The sequence below is a fragment of the Antennarius striatus genome, chromosome 24 (genome assembly GCF_040054535.1).
Source record: "Antennarius striatus isolate MH-2024 chromosome 24, ASM4005453v1, whole genome shotgun sequence".
Classification (NCBI taxonomy): domain Eukaryota; kingdom Metazoa; phylum Chordata; class Actinopteri; order Lophiiformes; family Antennariidae; genus Antennarius; species Antennarius striatus.
Window position 1 is genome coordinate 1,651,854 of NC_090799.1, and position 19,595 is coordinate 1,671,448.

General features: G+C 39.0%; 1 protein-coding gene across 2 annotated transcripts; it reads right to left on the bottom strand.

The window, feature by feature from the left end:
• Positions 1-8,929: 8,929 nt before the first annotated feature.
• Positions 8,930-19,079, bottom strand: ptger2a (prostaglandin E receptor 2a (subtype EP2)). 2 transcript variants are annotated; one of them, XM_068308912.1, is made up of 4 exons: positions 18,931-19,062; positions 17,844-17,908; positions 16,308-17,224; positions 8,930-11,858 (listed from the first exon to the last, which is right to left on the bottom strand). In XM_068308912.1, exons 3-4 carry the CDS (start codon positions 17,127-17,129, stop codon positions 11,562-11,564), a joined length of 1,119 nt encoding a protein of 372 aa, XP_068165013.1. In that variant the 5' UTR covers positions 17,130-17,224; positions 17,844-17,908; positions 18,931-19,062; the 3' UTR covers positions 8,930-11,561. The 2 variants fall into 2 exon arrangements, with proteins under 2 accessions (XP_068165013.1, XP_068165012.1); XM_068308911.1 differs by lacking the exon at positions 17,844-17,908 and having other exon boundaries at positions 18,931-19,079.
• Between the last annotated feature and the right edge of the window lie 516 nt (positions 19,080-19,595).

Consider the following 19,595-nt stretch of genomic DNA (forward strand, 5'->3'; position numbering starts at 1 on the left):
AAAACACAGATAGTCTTGATGATGAAGTGGTCGTGGTGAACCAGAGCAGATAACTCAGTACTGTCTGTGTAATTGCTATTTTTTTAATCTAATTTGATGTATGGATGTTGTTTACAATGTCACAGGTATGTTGTGATAATTGTGATTAGCATGTTTATGGGTGTATATGATTGAGGTCATGAAAGAAGAGGATTTGATTGTGACCATTGAGTGGATGAAGCTTTGCTGATTCGAGAAATCCGTTTTGTGCAGTCAGGATAATAAACTCAGCTTCTTTCTCCTTGTAATTGATCACTGTGTGTGTTGTCAGTCAAGATTCCACTACACAGATACATAAACAAATGATTTTACAACCATTTTTCTACTTTTTTTCTGAAGCTCTCACTTTTTCCTACCATTTATTAATTTATTATCTTTTAAAAGCGACTCGGTTCCTGACATCTGGAGCTCTTCGTGATTTATTTAATATTGAAGATCTTTTATTGAGAACAATCTTGCTACACAGAATTCATGGCTTGTATGAGTTGGGTGAATGTTTTTTCTTGTTGTGATTCTTCTGCATGTGTCTGTATTTGCTTTCTTCATTGTAGTTGACTGTAGAAACTAGTTACGACAAAAAAATCAAATTTTAGTTTAGTTTTTATTTCCGTTTAAATAAGGTACTGGTGTAACAAATCTATTAATTTGTTTTGGTCTGTTGCAGACATGGTTTGCAAAAAACCAAAACTCTGCTTAAACATTGCGTTTGATTCAATTCTGTCCAAAATGTGGAGATAAAGTCAATCACAGGAATTGCTTTCATTTTGACCTAATAGGTTTTACGTGCAGCCGTCAACAGAGACTGAAGGCAGCAAGTGTTCCAAACAATCTGAAGTGGGGTGCAGGTGGAAGAAGGTTGAATGGGTTATTATTTAAACAGTCCAAAAAAAATCAAGGCAGTCAGATGTGACACTTGAACAAACGAAGACAGCTAGCCAAAAATACAGTAAATGTAATGGATAAATAATTGAATAGGTTCAATAATGGATTTAATGGGTGTGAAATGTATTTAATAATGAGTTTAAATTGTCAGCTTAATGGCAGAATGATTGAAAAAGCATCAGGTAAATGGTATTTAACTGAAAGTAATGGATAAATTGGTAGACATAGTGAGTTAAACTTGATGTGTAAAAACCCAAACATTAACCCTAACCATAAACCTTAAACGGTCAATTAAACTATTGCTTCACAAGTTAAGACCTGAGTTTACAAGGAAGCCCCAAGGGTTACAAAGGAGGATAGGCAGGCAGAAACAGAGGGATCTATCAATATTTATGGATGATAAAGATTCACAGGGAAAGGAAGTTTGACATGGAAAGCAATCAATGGAAGATAGAGGAGGATTATGTTTGAGGGGGAGAGCAGAGGAAATAGAGGAAAGGGGGTGGATAAACAAAGATAAATTGATATATATGTCAATATTTATGAAGAGATTTTAGGGTTAAAAGTAATATTTTTACTCCGGCTTACAAGCAGATTTAGCTCAAGCTCTTCAATCTTCGGTCTTTTATTTGTAGAAGTACTTTAATGTTCCTGTCAGCACAGGACCACCAAGTCTATCAGTACAGCGATCAGAGCCAATGAAAACAGACAGATTTACCTCAGAGTGGCTGACTTGTATGGGATTAAGGCTACGTTTTCTAAAATGTAAAAGTTTGCACATCAGATATTTCCTATCTTGTTCCTCCTTCACTCAACAGGAAATATGATTTACTTTAAACATTTATAAAACTGGTAAATCTAAGCACTAAGACGCAGTTCGACATAGTGTAATGTATTGACAAAAACTTAAATCAATCACATAAATTAGTTCTTTGAGCCAATGAGCCGATGGAAAATTTCCCTTGATGCATTATTATCCTTTTAAACCTCCCCATAATTCATGTCACTGAAATCTGATTTGTTTGGAAGAGTCTAAAATAGTTCTGCTGTGTTGTGCGATGAATCCTTTTAGGAAGAACTGGACAGATTGTAATTGAGGTTACTGAGGTCACAAGAAGTAATGTTATTGATATTATGGTGGACTTTCCCTTTACATTTTAGCCTTGCTGGACTCATCGACCTTCACCTTATTGATCTGGAGGAAACCACCACCAGAATATTTTCTGCTCTGCAGCATCTGAAAACAGCAACACAGCAAAGTGCACTCAGTGAACAACCAGTAGCAAAACCAACCAGCGGCACAATCTATCACATTCTTACAAATGGTGAGAAGTGATGCATGGTAGACAAAGAAAAATGATCTGAATTGTGAGTTTATAAATCAGAATTATGTATGAATGTCTGTGTCAAAAAGTTTACATGATAGCAGAAAAAACATGAAATACAGGTCTAACCTAATTAAGGCTTGATCATGTTTTTTTTTTCATGTATTTGCATTTTCCTTCATTTGCAGAATTGATGTTCATTTCAAAAAAAAATTTTATGAACAGAAACTATGAGAAGTCACACTGCTGTCCACTGTTTGTAATTCTGGAAAATGTGGGTAAAAAAAATTATCAACTACAAACCAGAAGTATGGATGATGCCAAAGTAAATATGTGTGTGATGCATGAAACAGACACATGCTGACAAATGATGCTAGGAAATAGCTACACACACACACAAACACACACCACAAGGCAGTAAGGTATAAATTTCCATTAAAACACATAGAACATTTTGCTGTGTGGTTATACATCGCATTGAAAGCCGCAGTGGCATGCTGCTGTGTCTTAAATGTAAAATCTAACGGTGCATTTCCGCTGGTGATGGTTAGACCGTGGGAATCCTGACCCGATCAGATTTTAGGCCTTCAATCAGGGTGCTCATGGCTGAGAAAATGCCCTCGTCAGACAAGCTCTCAAATGAAACTAGATACGTTTTAACATCATAATGTTTTTGCAATTTTCAATTCCTTCATGTAAAAAGTAAAAAAAAAAGACTTTTCATATGATTTTAATGGCTTTTGCCAAGTAAGCAGTTACCAATTTGAATTACAATATAGCTCAGACCAGAGGGATGATTCATTGATTGTTTCCCGATAAAGCCATTTTACATACTGTTAGATTTTGAAGTCCATCAGCATAAAAAAACATTGGTATAGATGAAGTTTTCATTAATCTGTATTAGAAAGAAAAAGACTTAAAGGATGGTGTCCTGTGGGATACCACAAGCTACTTGCTCCAAGTCAGACGTCCATCCATTTACACCAATGAATTTGCGTCCTCAATTGATGAGAGATTTGTCGTAGTTTGCATCAATATTGAAGACTTATGCACCAGTATTTTTACTTTAGACTAGCAGGAAGGCACAGAGAAAATTTTAAAATGATATTACACGTTACTAAAACATAACAGACATTTGAGAAAATGAGCTCTGCTGCTTCACATTATCTTTGTTCTTCTGGTGGTTTGGTTTTGAAAGCAGACATCTCTTTCAGTCACTAATACTTGATTCAACCACAGTGTGGCTAAAAGAACATCAACAGGAAGTTCATAGTCACATTCATTTGCCATCTGTCTCAGAAGACAAATACTTTTTAACCATTTGCCGGAACAAGTCAGACACTTCCTTGTAGCACACACCTATGTACGCAGCATGAAGTAAGCTTCATAATATTGCCATATTTAAATTAAACTGATTAGAGATGAAAGGATAAGAAATTTCAGAAAAATACAATTTAGAATTAGCTTCAGAAGGAGGAGGAGGAGGAGGAGAGGGAGAGGCAGGTAGAGACACTTTCTTGACTAACATTTCACAACCAATCAGTGACTCAAGATCACCTTCAGCAGATACTTTACCTCAGTGTCGCAACAAAACCCAGGAAATGTCATTTCTGCACCCTAAAAGAAAGACTTTACCTCACTTTAGTAGTTTCTAGCACAGAGAAATTTATTGTTATGAATATTGATAGAAACATTTACCGAGGGAGTGGTTTAATCTGAAGCCGGTGTTTGTTTAAACATTTTTCATTAAAAGCTCCGCAGGACAAACTAACTGTATTGTCACTGCTTCAGCCTGTGCTCAGCCAGCTGAGACAGTGTTGGCTAAACAGTTTGGTGTTTAATATTGCTCTGATAGGGCTGTGGATGGAACAGTAAACACTGAGTGGGGTTATTATCAGTGGGGTTATTCCAGAGTTTTACCCCAGAGGACATGTGTCCTGAATCCATGTGCAGAGGAGGATGATTTGAAGCCACCGTGTCAATGCATGAAAGAATAATAACTACTGCATAGAAAATGATTAACGACTGAGTGGGTACAAATACTATATCTGGTTATGCGCTATGAGGAAGTAATTCCTGACTCACGAGTTCCACTCCCATTCAGGCACCTTTTACCAAGTCAACTTTGTTCTCCTGTGTTTTTCAGTTACTCTGATCTAATAATACCACATCTGTGCTCATGTTCAGAAACACTTTCCTTTCTAACCAGATGTATCCTGGTGGGACGCATAGACCAAAGAGCAGATCGTAACTGCAAACCACACTGATGTCACTCAGGTGTTGTCTTTGAATTGACATATCAGTGGTTATGAATTTTAGTTTAGTCTAGTCTTATTTGAATCGATACCAGCAAGGGCTATGTCGAAATAATGACATAGACTTAAACACATAATACAAATCTCAGTCTCTTGAACAGAGTCGACCAGAGTCTTGTTAATCCTACCCTTCGTAGGACCTCCCTAGTCTACATAAAACTGGGACACAAATTGTGCATTAATATCATGGGTGCTACATTATTAATTCAAAGCATGTTTTTTTCAAAAACGAGCAACAGCGGTACGGATTTAAATATCTGAGTTCTTGATGTGTGATTGAAATCCGTTCTAGACAAACTTAGTGCTTTTATCTAAATACAGGTTTTGCTAACGGTCATGGTGGGCAAGCAGTTCTGGCAGCCAGTTGTTGGGGTGCGAGGGTGTTTTTCCTGAGATAGTGATGCAGACTCATTGTGTTGACCTGGCTTTGTCAAAGCGATCAGTTGCTACGCAATGCACTTTAAACTGCACAAGTAAAATAGCTTGCTCTTTATGCATTGCATGGTTTTGATCAAAATTTTGCTATTGTTTTTCCCCTTCATTCCTGGAAGTTTATGAAAGTGTTCTCAACCACAAACACAGTGACTAAGTCTCAGCTAATGCTATGTTTGTTTCAATCAAGGGACACTACCCTGGAAACAAGTGGAACTGCCTCATTTGGGCCCACATAGCTTCACCGCTGGCTCTAATAATTAGCTCAAACATCCATAGTTTCCCTTCTGTCACACAAAGCTTTCACTGCAGACTCTTTGTTTTTGACTCATAAACTTTATTGTTGTTTCTCATCATGGAGATCACTGCCCTTTGTACACCAACTGACACTTCATGAAGTCTGGTGCCTCACTTGCTTCGGGGGTTTCTGGAAAGCTTGCGTGTTACTGCATGTCCTGGGACATGACTGCAGTACCTAATTCACATTTAAGAATTTGGCAACCCTGCCACTTTCTCTGCTTCGTGCGAGTAAAGGGAAAATCTCCCTAGTTCGTACATCGTTTCTCAACAATGTATCTCACTCCAGTTATGAGTTTTTGATTTTTTTGAGCTGAAATGAGAGGTTGTGGTTTATAGAGTCAGTTTTCTCGTGGTTGAAGAGGGAAAAAATGCATGTCAACAGTTGTCTCAATCATGGAAAAAACACTCCTCTCTTGTGACTCATTTGTTGTATGTCTCAACAGTCACACAGAAATGAAGATAAGTCGAGCACAAAATATTTCTGCGCATATTCTGCGCATTTCTCTCAGTGATTCCTAGTTAACAGGTGATCTGTCTGAATACTCTCAGAAAGCCTCATGAGGTTAACAGCTTGTTTTCTAATCTTTCTCTGTCACTCGTGATGAAGCAGATGAACCTGTGTCACTTATATAATCTGGTGAAACATAACTCAGCCTCTCAGTCACAGTCCTTGTCTATTCAATTAGACTAAAAGCTTTAAAATGGTTTTAAAAATAGAATAAGCAGTGTATCTAAAACCATTATTTTTGGCCAGCTTTCATAAATGCACATTAATTAACTATAACATCAAATTAACATTTACCTGTGAGGTCTCACATTATCAAAGACTACCAGCTTGTTTCTGGGGACATTCACCTCTGAAATTAACCACAGTGTGATCTGCTTCTTCCCTCAGAGCTACAGCACATTGTCTGGTGTGCTTGACAAACTGCAGATCTTCAGTTCAAGCGTTTCCTTTCTAACCTGTGACCGATTCTTAACCTCCAGATTATCACCTCCAAATTGCTGCCTGTGTGCTGTAAAAAGTAGGCGTTCACTGAACACGGACTGTTTATATGCTGATCCGGCTCAAACCACTTCCAGGACTTCCCCTAAACTTTTTAACTGTAATTTCAGCTTGTTTCAGTGTTCGTATGTCAAATACCACTTCAGTTGCTTTAACTTTCTCAAAGTGGTTGTGAACATCTCTTTGAATATTTTTGCACAGCGGCTCCTGATCTGGTCCATCATGGAATCGGAAAAGTGGTCGACACACTCCGAAATACAAACTCCTTCCTTCCGCTGACCTCATCAAAACGCAAGACAAAAAGAGATTATCCAATTAAACAGACAGAGTTTATTAATCAACTAATCAATTATGTGGCATAAACTCAATTAACGCTGATGTGTCCAGATGTCTGTTTGGCCTGCTAGATGTAAATGCTTCATGGTGAGACACAAATTGACAGAAAGCAAGCAGGATATATAGTGAATTATGGGTAATTATAGTAGGAAATAACATTCTTGTCAAATATAATTAAATGATGTGCATTTTAGCTGCTGCAGGTTTGAGTTTTCTTTTCAGTACTTTGGTTCTGTTGTCACGAAACGACCTCATTTCACCTTTGGCACTAATGTCCTTCTTTGTAGTCCTGCCTGGAACAGGCTGTGTAAAAAAGGCTTTTAACCCAATTGTGGAACAAATTTACACATAAAACATAGAGTTGCATTCATGTAGAGCATTCTCTTGAATTAAATATCTTGCTTAATGCGTCTTTAACCATTTAGTGGATGTGTCTCTCTGCTCTCTGCTGCACTGATATCGCAAACTTGGTTTATCAGAGTTTTCCAGCTGACATCAACTTCCTGTTTTGTTTGTAAAAAGTAGGCTTAAAAGATGCTGAAACTCTCCACAAATTACTTTATTTAGATACTGTGTACATTTTTTTTACAGTTGACATTTTGGCAAAGACAGCTTGCCCTCATCAATCAGACGGAGGAAAACCGTGACGACTTTTGTAGGGAAAGACCATGGGAGCTGTAGTAAAAACTAATCTTCCTTGTGGTTTTTATTGTTGGTATTTTTATCCGAATGAAACCCTGCAAAGACACAGGAAGTCTCTAAAGGACAGCTGTATTTTATCCATTCATCCATCATCCATCCATTTGTCTACAGCCTGTTATCCACCTTGTGGGTCATGGGTACATCTGACCTTTGAAAGGAGTATTTATTGTCAAATGTTTTCATGTTAACATTTCAATCCTTTGCTGGTTTGTACTGTAGTGCTGTGATCAGGCACCAGGAGGTAACAATCATGCCCTAATAAATCACATTTTACACCACACATGCTCTCACTAATAAACTGTTTGACCAGTGAGTGATTGCAAGTGGCTCAGGTTTATTATTATTGGAGAGACTGATGAAAAGAAAGAGGGAGGTAGCCAGAAGAATTAATTTGCTGAATGCTTTGAAAAGAGGAGGGAGCGGTGGAGAGGTGGGTGTATGAATAGGCTGAATCAGATAATGAGATCTCTACAAATATTGTTATCTGCCATTGAGTTCCAGTCGAGTTGTTGTTTTCATCCATTCTTCCAGACTTCTGTAACACTGTGAACATAGTGCTGAGGGGTTTCTGTACTGCTGTGTGCGTTCCCTTAGGAAACATACCTTCATCACAGAGTTTTTATTGTGAGCTCAGGGGGCTGATGGAGCTTCATCACATGTTCCAGCAGCAATCATCTGAAGCTCAGCATCAGTAGTGAGGGTGAATGTTTTCCCTTGTATGAGTTTCTGTATGTGTTCACATGTTTGACCAGAGGTTTCTGCTTCTGAGCACAAAGGAGCTCCTCTTCTATAGTGACGTTTCAATGTCATCTTCAACCCAGCCATAGAATCAATTGGACAACATCATTAGTGTAGTATAGTATAGTACCGGTTCATTATCCACCCAAATGTGAAATATGGTTACAATATTCTGGACTTCTGGTGTTGAATACTTAAAAGGTCACAAGGAAGTTCATTATAGAATAGTATTACCATGTGTGTGAAATTCCGTCATGATTAGTACAATAAACCTAGTCATAAACATGTTTGTGTAGTGACCTCACAATGACCTTTCACCACCAAATCTAATAAATTCAGCTTTGAGTTTAAGCTTTTGTGCCCTTGAGGTGCTTCTAAGTTGTCATGTGCAGCATCGTGTCTCCATCACATCTGTGAAACATCTGTCAGCCCTTTCACTCGAATCCTTTCAGGGTGAACGTTCCATGTCTGATCGCCGAAATTCAATCTGCACCGCTGCAGTGTTACCTTTTTTTGTTTACACTCGCTTATGGATGAGAGTTCCTGTTAGTCGATTTGCGGTCAAATGACCACACAGGTTGATAAGGTCAGTGTTCACACACAATTCATCGTGTCACTTTGTTCATATGAGCAAAATATGAAATCAGTCTGACTAGGAAATCAAAATTCTTCAAGGGTGACATACTAAAACTAGAATCCATGCATTTAAAGATGTATCTACGGTCTGCACATCTGGAACACATCTATAATGTGTGTGTGTGTGTGTGTGTGTGTGTGTGTGTGTGTGTGTGTGTGTGTGTGTGTGTGTGTGTGTGTGTGTGTGTGTGTATCTGAAGCATGTTGGACAGACCACATAGTGGATGAGATGTTTATTTACACAAGCCATAAAAGGAAAACACACACGTATGTCCAGTGCATTCAGTTTACTACATTATAATTACAGATTACACAATATCCAGTAGGTTGCATTCTAGTTTGACATCATTGGAGATCATTGATGTTCGTCTCTCACACCCACCCACACCCACCCACACACACACACACACACACACACACACACACACACACACACAAAGGAACCACAGGAAGCAGCGAGTCACTGCCGTAAACACATTTTGATGCTGAGCTTGGGACCAACAAGAGCCAACAAACCGCTGTTCTCACAACACAATAACAACGCTGCCAGCGCTCCGCCTTATCTCTAACGAACACATGCATGCATACGTTTATACCGAGTCTCGCCCAGATGTTTACCTGATGCTCACACACTCGTGAAGTCTTGCGTAGAACAAAATCATTCCATTTAAACCTGACTGCTGCTGTTGCATAACCAGACTCAAATGTGAAGATTATACAAGATAATTATGAAAAACTTTGCAGTTGTGTTTCTTCATGCCAGATACTTGACACCGGTTTAAATTGGATTTCATTCTGGAGGATGAACTGCTTACTTATAAATCTCCATCTGTTTTCAACATATCAGGCTGACATCATCAGAATACAATTAAGGGTGGGGGTGAAATCAGCCTGTATAGGCTGACTGTAAACTGCCTTTTTGAATCTATGGTAAGGGGAAATTTCAGATCTGATGCTCCTCATGAATACAACCCCTCATCTTTGTTTTATTTGGCAGTTATTTTAACAGCGTGAGCCAAATCTGAGACTGCAATCTTGACAATTTACATCTCGGCTACAAGCAGAAACTTAAGTGGTCGATCTTTTTTCCCTATGAACAGCGGTTCTCCACAAAGATAAACAGTTAATAAAAACAACACTTCTACATTTTCCATAGAAAAACCAGCACAGGACAAATGGCACTTAAGTCGTAAAGTTGATAGAGAAAAACTAAGGGTGCTCTTTCATACTTTCCAAATTACCTACAGTGTAAAAAGTAGAAAAAAGAAAAAGTGAAATTTCAAAGTTATGTCCCGAAATGACTTGGAAATGAGTCATTTCAAATGAAATTGAAACTGTAATGCGGTGCTTTTTAAGAGGTAACAAACAACATGTGAACACCATGCAGATGGTTTCAGACTAAGTTGAATTTCCTATAAACTGTCTTCAATAACTGAACATTCACAGAAATCCTGTGGATTTGTGGATGTTTTGTGAGACTCCTATTGAACAAGGACACGTATGCATGACTGCAAGCCACATAAACGTTAATTACAATTAGATTTGGGCTTTTCCAGTAACACCGAGCATTAACGTCACTTTGCCTCTTTAGAACAACCCAGAATTGCAACGCCAGCATTTGTTCATTTAAGAAAGAAAGAGGAACCTCAAATGTATGCTTTAAATAACCTCAAAGAGAACCTACTTTGTTAAATTAACGTGTTTTGACAAAACTAAGTGTGTGTTTTGTCCTGAAAGGAGGTAGCTGGCTCTTTAAAAGTACCGTACATGTTGTCATTTATTTATTCTTAAAATTGATTATAAGAGAAGAGAACATTAATGGACATTTTCAAGTGAAAATAAGTGCAGTGGAGAAGCTTTTATAACCATATTTTATGATGATTATAAGGGTTAATGAGATATTTGCATTACAGTCAACATAGGCTTGCAGACCTGAAAGACTCTCCTGGCTTGTTTTGCAACTTCATGCAAGATTCTAGTGGGAGTGTGAGGGCAAAGGTTACCAAAGCAGGTCAGGGGATCTGTTTAAGAAAGTTCAGAGGTTATAAGACAATGGCCTCACAATGATAACTTGTGTTTACCATTCCCAAAATATCAAATATTTTAGGGTTCTTTTGGACTTGTATAAACCACAGTCATGTCAAAACTAGACCTCGGTTTGCTTTTGCAAAAGCTTACACGTGATCCAGCTAATTTGAATGTGTTTATCTTTAAAGTTTACTCAGCGGATTTCTCTGATGTGCTCTTTAAAAATCACTTGTGACAAATAACTCGGCTCTTAATTCCCAGGCCAAGTTGTAAAGGGGTGTCTAAATCCCAGCTGGCATGTAAAGAAGGCCCTTAAGTTATATCTTCTTTCGCTGTGCCCCCAATGGAAGATTAATCATATTTCTATACCTACTGACAGTGTTCCATTTTCCTTGCACAAGCTTCCATATTCATTTAGTGATGACAAAAGCACTGTCAGTTCATCTATCCTACATCTTAAACCATAAATGAAGTATTTAGCTCTTGCCAGGACACATTAGCAGCCTTTCTCATGAATTGGCATACAGTCTAATATAATTAGACAAAGCTATTACAGTACACTTAGAACAGAAGGCTCCACAGGAGTCTGTATGCAGTCTACATGCATAAACTGTTTGTCGTGGATGGGAATGCCCCGTAAATGACATGACGGGGACACCATCTGATATAAGTTTATCAGTTGAGCAGAAGGGGTCATTATGTCAAAAGTGCCCATTGAACAGATAAGCAACTCCAGCCACACAGAACACATTTGGTGACTTACAAATCATGTAAAGAGAGTACAATAATGAATAAATAGAAATATCAAATAATATAATACTGTTATGGGCATAAAGTTTCTGCAGGGTTGTAATGCTCTATGTACTGCAACGCTGAGCGGGACAGTTCTAGGTTAGGTTGAGAATTCTCTTTGGCCAGTGATGATTTGAACAAAGAACCTCGGGAGATCACCAGGGGAGCCTTGCAGACGGAGGCAAAACAACAGTGCAGCACACTGGGGGAGAGGAGGATGAAGACCCAGGGGTCGATGATGGAGTTAACAGATATGAAGCGGAGGGCAATCAGGTCCAGACGGTGTGACTCCTTCCAGTCCCCGATGGAGTTGAGGTACACCCGGATCTGAGGGATAGACAGAGGTAGAATGAGCTGCCGAGGTGTAATCCCTCTGCAAACACCATCCTTGGCAACAATAAACACATCCTGGTGTAATACCAAACACTTAGTGGCAGTAGAAACCTGTGAAGACCAAAAGAAGTGGGAAGTATCTACAATATTTTCTATTTGGTAACAGCTTTGCTTGCATGTTTGCATATTTATAGTTATGGGTATTGATGCTGAAGTAATACCCATTATTCCTTGCATTTGCTGTCAGCCTTTACTTGCTGCAGGTCTTTAACTGCAGGTCATGTTTTCTGCATGATGCTGTTTCTTGATTATTGTGTACTTTTGATATTAGTCTAAATATACATTTTTGCCACAATAGTAAAAGTAATTTTTGTTGGGTCAACACAAGGATGCTCCTTGACTTCTATTTCCTCTGACGTCCAGAGAGCCTCGCTACTGATTCCACAACACATAGGATGTTTGCAAAGAGAGCACGAATGTTCTCTGTCAAAGATGATATTTGAATTGCTCTATTGTTTGCTTTTCAGATTAAATAATGAGGCAAACACTTGCAAACCTGACCACTTATTTGTGGTTTTCACAAAGGTAGATGTTACATTCTACTACCGAGCCAAGAGTAGAGATTTCCATGCTGATATCCAGCTGAGTTGGTGTAATAAATGATAAATACAGATCACAAAGGCTAGTTTCCTTAGCAGGTCTTCAAACAAACAAACAACTCATATTGGCTTGGAGGATCAAATCTATATTTCACCACTTTACAATGCGCACTCACTGCTGTAGTGTGTTCTTCTCATGCTGTGACTGGAAACTGCTGTATTTCAGTCTCTGGCCATTTTCAAATGGGAAAGCCTTTGACTGCAAGTGCTTCATTAGCACTCTTGAGGTCCAGAATGAGTGTCAATTACTGGTTCCTCATCTGTGGTTACAATTTTGAACTGAGATTGCAATTAAAAGCAGTCAACTTCCTGGGCTGAAGGCTGTGATGTTGGGAACCAACACATTTATACAATCCGTGGAAGCTGTGACTAGCTCAGAGATTTTCACAGTCCTGCTGCTGGTCTCTCTGGGGGCCCACAGAGGAACAATATCCAGCTCAAAGTGACCTCGCAGCAGCTTGTAAAGAAGTCAATCCACTCATATGCTCTAATAGATGTTCTGTTTCACACATTTTTATTCCTGTCTGTTTTGTTTTTCTCCCACTCTTTCCTATTCCATCAGAAATTTTTTAGCCTTAACCTGGCTTCACCTCTATAAAAGTGCACGGTTTTCCAAGATGGCAGGAGATGCCAATAAAAAATCTCAATCAATTCTTTTTTGATCAGTCACACAACTTGAATTTATCGTCACAACAGAATCTGAGTGTGTTTCCAAAAGAAATATTTTTATGAAAGCTTCCAAATTTGAATGAACGATGTGGTACATTTCTTCTCTTGAAGTGTTCGATGGATTTTTGGTGATCTCAAAGTCATTTCAAGTGAAAACACGTGAGATCGTTACTGTGATTAGTGAAAGGCCTCGCCGTGTGCCAGACAAAAACCATGTGTGTGTGTACAGACAGATTTTTGTGTTTATCCAGGCGCAGCAGTGAAATCCAACTCACACTGTGAGATTATTTTCTTCTCCTTTCTCAGCACCAACAGGAAGGGTAATAAAAGTGTTAATGTGAGCTGTCTGTGAAAGGTTAATGCTGATGGAACAATTCACTGTTATTAAGTTCAAAAACAAAAGCAAATCTCTTCTGTTTTTAGTTATTATAAAGAGCCTCCCACCACCACCAAATAATTGCATTTAGAATTTAAAATAAATTTAAAATGAAGCTACTGTTATGTATTTTAAATCTACCTCTGTATCAATATGGCTTTTCCTCCAAAGGCAATTGTCTTACCTTCTCACTTTTTAATGCAATCACATAAAACTGGAGGCATTTCACACAAACATCAATGACACACAGAGTCATAACAGCAGAAAAAACGCAATATGTTGTGTGCGATTTTGACCTCAGAGTGTGGGATCACATTACTGGCTGGATGCCCATAAGTGTTTCTATAAGGCTCCTGATAAATTATAGATTTGTTGAATATACTCTTTCTACATCTGTTAAGATTCACATTTGAGCACCAAATGTATGAATTTTGTAATATTCATGGTAATATTCATTCTGTCATTATGATTCTAAGGACGTGCAGCCATAAGTGTGCATAAGCAGGTTATACCTAACCAACAAGTTTGAAAAAAGTAACATTACCCAATTTAGATGAGGAATCATTTCAAAACAGCATCTCCTAAAAAACATAAAGAACAGAATGGGAAAGGAAATTGTAGTTTGGCGGTGGAAGTTCCAAATCCCCCTTAGCATGATCCCTGACTGTGGGCTTTGAATGAAATATGGTTATGGTAAGTTTTCTACGTCTGCCCACAAAGCAACAAATGGAAATGCCTGCCGATAGGTTAATGTGTCCATTCTGCAGAAATATGATAAGAGTACATCAGAGGAGACATGAATGCTGCAGCCACAGGTAAGTGATTCATTAGCAAGCATGACGTGCAACTCCCATCGCAAGATTTATTTATCATCCATGGCTGACATTAATGTTAGGGTCTGCAGTGAAGAAAGGTCTGCAGAACGTCACAGCAGAGCTAAGATGGGTTTGACAAGCTAATCAAAGGAAACAATAAATATTAAAATGCAGACATGTGACCTTATCGGTATAGTCACAGTATTTTCAGTCAAGCCAATGAGAAATCACATGACATCAAGAATTTCTCATGACAATACCTTGCTTATCAGTTTTCATTTGTAACCTACTTAAAACGTTGACGATAGCAACCTACGCTAGCCATGCTCCACTTCTGAGTGGAAACCAGTAACACTAGTGCTTATTTCTAGTAAGCACATAAGTCACAAACTTGATTTTGGACTTTTTCGATACCTGCTGACACAAACGACAACAACAAACTTTTTTAATTTCCTCATTTGTTATTCTCCCTTTGATTTCTTCTTCTTTTCTGCTTCCTTCTTTTTGTCCTTCCCTTTTAATGTAACAACCAAAGTCATCTGTTTTATTCTGCCATGTGATGAGGAGGTGAAGAAAGCCCATGTAGAAAGCTGACACCAGTGTCCTTTACCTACCTTCACTCATATAAAGTACAGTACTTCTGGCACAAAAAGCGCAGTGTTCATATGATTTGAACACTATGATATGAAACTCTTTCATATCAGTACACACAAATACAGATCAAAAGATTATTTCAAGGCATGTTTAGGGTAATTATTTCTCCCGGTTTACTGCAAACAGCCTGTGGATATCAAGTGACTTTGTCCTAACTGGTGGACTGATTGAAATCCTCATAAAACCTCCAGCAATGCACATAGGAAAACATTGTTTTGACCCCATGTTTAATAAAAATACTGACACCGAAGTGTAAAAAATATAACAAAATTCCTGATTTAAATGGTTACAAAACTGTGACTGTACTGTTAGCACTGACTTTCTAAGAATGCAATCATATTAAGCAGCAGAGGACCACCAAAAGGCAGAAGAACTTGATGGTTGGATGGTTGTAAACAGATCTTACCTAGATAGCATAATGACTAACATTTTGCATGAAGAGCCACTTAATATGTAGTCATCCATCCATCCATCCATCCATCCATCCATCCATCGGTCTCTGTCCAATTTGCTTCCTCATAAACTGACTGTTTAATTTAGCTTCTTTACAGCTGTTTGCAAAGTCTGTTGTTTGTCCAGTAATGTTTATATTTTGCACTTGTTCTTTATATTGTTACTTCTAGCTCTTGTCGCTCACCATGGGTGAATAAGTGTAGATCCAACAAACTTGTAAAAACAGTAAAGTGGTTACAAGATGTATTAATTAGTTAATCTGAAGCTATTTTACATAACTTATTCTGTTAATTTCAAACGGCTTCTCCGTTGTCAGGATTAGTTGCTTGTCTTTGTTGTGTTACCGTATGAAAAATGTTAGAAACTCCAAAGACAGCATGCATGAAATCTATTTTCATTCCTGTGGCATCAAAATAAGCAGCTGGGTCAGACTGGCTACGGTTCACTTTGGTGGAGTGTTTCCTGTCTGCAACTTGTCTTCAGATCAGCCCATAGTCTATTGTTTTATTTATGAATAGCTGCATCATGTGCATAAATATTGCAGATCACAGATTATATCACATGTATCTACTATGAATGAACTTTTGGCAAAGTTTTGTTTTATTGTTCTCGTATTATCCATTTATCTGTGAAAACTACTTGGAAATTGCACCTTATAATTTAACTTTATATTCACCCAAAACCAAAACTGTATTAATTTAGTCCTAATAAACTGAACTGACCCCAACAAAAGAAGTGAAACTAAACCAACTGCTGTCAACGAGTCAGCGGTCATCTGCATAACACAACGGATCAAAGTGTTTTGAAACCATCTTACCACTAGGGGCAGAGTGCAGATGATAAAGATGATGGTCATGAAGACCAAGAGGATGAGATGCTCCACCTCCTCAGCCATGGACGTCTGCCGGCGGTCGCTGCCGACTCTTGAGGTCCCCATCACTGAGCCGTTTCTCCTCCGCCGTTGGTACATCTTGAACAGCTGGTACACCACAAAGCCGTTGCAAGCCACGATAGCCAGTACCAGCACTAGCATAACAGTAGCATAGAGGTTGGCATAGGCTCGGTCCTCCTTTCCCAAAGGGTTCATGTCAATGAAGCACCACGTGCCGGGACAGTATTGTACATATTTACCAAATCCGGTAAAAGGGAGGAGGCAGAATAACGTACATAACAAAAACACTAATGGTATTGTGATGTAGGCACATTTCTTCGTGACATGCCGGTTGTACAGGTAGGGGTACCCAATAGCAAAGCATCTCTCTAGTGCCATAGTGAAGAGGAGGGACAAGGTGGCCAGGCTGAAGAAGGTCATGCTGACGCCAAAGTATTTACACACACTCTGAGTGTTTTTGGGCGACATGCCCACCAAGGTGGTGTTACGAGAATATGACAGCTGCACCAACGGACTGACGAAGCAGGTGCCCGCAAGGTCCGTTACCACCAGAGATGTGATGAGGATGTTGAACAATGAACGCCGCCTTAAATCTCCAGTCTTGGCGGCTCTACATCGACGGATTTCTAGGATCACAAGAGCCGCGACATTGCCAAATATGCCTGTGGCAAACATGATGGCGCTGATCAGCGGGCTCTTGTTGTCGTCGATGTGCAGCTTGGTGTGGCATGTGTCATTGACTTCCATCAGGGGCAAAACTGGTTGGGTTTATTGTGGAAATATTTCTCTGAATCCAAAAAAAATGTCAAAAATTTGATGTTAAGAAGTTGTCTGCAGCCATGCTGGTGGAACAGAAAAGAGAGGAAATATCTGTCAGCGTACCAGAAATTAATCCTTTGGCAGAAAATATTTTTAGTATTTATTAGACATAAAAAAGCCCAAAATGTTTCAAACTTGCAGATTCCAGCTGCTCAAATGTGAAGATTTACAGAGATGTTTGTGTAACACAGTTTTTAATGAATGTGGACAATTACTTAAACCAAAGTTAGACAGCGATCAGCCACACCCGAGTCTGTCCAGTCATTAAAGGTATCATCTATTGCCAAGAAAACGTTTTAGGCTGAACTTATTGACCACGATCCGATCAGGCCAAAGCAAACCCTGCGTTATTTCCATAATATGTTTACAAGTGTTCAGACACTGTTTTGTCTGGATGTCAACAATTTGGACAAAACTGATCTCTGTATTTCCTTGTTTTCATGTCCTTGTCTAATTTTGTTGAACCGATACATACACAGAGAAGCAAAAAGAACTTGTTGCAATCATTGAAAGGATTCCTTTTTTTAAAAAAAAAACCTAAATTCATGGGTCTAGGTGGCCCACACCAGTTAGAGGAAGAAGTTGTAGACTCACATTTACTACACAACTGTTCCAGAGAACTTTCACTGGTGCCTGACTCACCTACTCACTGTGTCCGATGCACAATGTGTGCACTGCATCGCTTGCAGCAGGGGCTTCAGATGTCACTGACCAAAAAAAAATAAAAAAAATAAGCAACTGTGAAAAAATGTGAAACCAGCCTCAAACACAGCAGAGGCCCCTGACAGATGTGTCCAGCTGCTGGGTCTCTGGAGGTGTTTTCTCAAGGTTGAATGTTGTCTATTGTGATACCGGAAAAAGTCTGACATTTAGGAAAGTTAGTGATTTGCTTCTACATTTAAAGTCTTACCAGATAATGTGTAAAAATGAATGTTTCAGACTTTGAGAGTTGTAGAATACGTGTTGCTGAATTATTATCTAATGTTCTGTTCAGACAAACTATGGGTGACAGGATAGCTGACAATTAACTTATGTTGTTCATTTGCAACAATCTGAAAGTGTTGGTTTACATATTTGTCTAGACTAGAGGGCGTTTCATTTCTGAAACAACTCTCTGTGGGACCACAGCTTTTAATTACCCCTCCAGAAATGACTGACAGAAAGACGAGTAGCCCCTTCCTGGTCAGTTCTTGTCTGGAGCACAAGTTTACTTCTGCCCAAAATTTACCCTCATGTCAACACAATATTTATACAGTCCAAATGGTACATACATTTTTATTTAAGGTAGTTTTCACCAAACTCATCATTCCAGGCTCACTAAACCATCCATGATATTTTTAGGTTTCCTTGTAAAGATGATTTTAGGGTGACTCTGAAGGTTGGTCATCTTCCGCGTGGGTTGGAGCGAAAATAGAGGAACAAGAACGTTTCGTCCGTTTGGTTGATGGCGCGCCTCCCGGCTGGACGTGTTTGGACAGGAGACACCGCCAACCGGCCCGGGTCGAACCCCAACCGCTTCACCTTCTGGTGCGAACGCGTGTGTGCAGCACCAAGTGACGGACTCACAACAAATGGCGCGTTTGTTATAACTGGTATTTATGAACTTAAACGATCTGTGTTGAGTAAAAAGTAGATATCGGAGTTACTTTCTGGATGCAGCAGCTGGATTATTGCGTGGAAGTCGCTCAACAATTATCAACATCACGCAAATAAACAAAAGAGTTCTCACCTGCGTTGAATTTGCTCTCCGTGGCGTGGAGGTTAATTCCCGTGTAGAATAAACACACAGCCCACTTTACCCAGACTTCCCGTCTAAAGTCGCTCAGCTTTTAAGGTGAGGATAAGTCGAGGCGATCGGCACTGATGAGGCAAGCATGAATGGACGCGCGCCAAAGGGAACGATGCGGTGACGTCATTTGGAATGGGCACACCCCCCAGAGTCCGCGTGCAAGGAGGACGTGGACCATATGTCTCACCTTCCGAACCCACGAAGACCAACGGTGATCAGCTTAAGTCACGAATATAAAATAATAGCTTTATACTTTAATACGTTAGTTTTATGAATTTAAATTGCTATTTAATCATTTTATTTTTCTTATTATAACTAAACAGCTTGATTGGTCTTCAGATTAATTTTCTGTGTTAAATTAAAATTGATTATTGGATTAATTGTCTTGGTGGTAATTTAATAATAACCCAGACAATAAAGACCTCTACTGTATTTCAGAACAGACAGTTCCATAACTATGAATTTCATGTGTTAATTTGTGTTTTCTTTCTTTGTATTATAGTCGCCAGTGGTTGGCAGTGGTTTGAATTATGCAGCACCCACAGAGAGAGAAAATCTATATGGCATAAAAGAAAAGTCTGCAAGTCATTTTCTAAAAACAAGCG

What these genes read in the sequence shown, in the direction of transcription:
- ptger2a (XM_068308911.1), bottom strand. Translation starts at nt 17,129, where the DNA reads ATGGAAGTCAATGACACATGCCACACCAAGCTGCACATCGACGACAAC. An exon ending in TCTGCACTCTGCCCCTAGTG is followed by an intron (nt 11,859 to 16,307) that starts GTAAGATGGTTT and finishes TCTATCCCTCAG; the next exon opens with ATCCGGGTGTACCTCAACTC.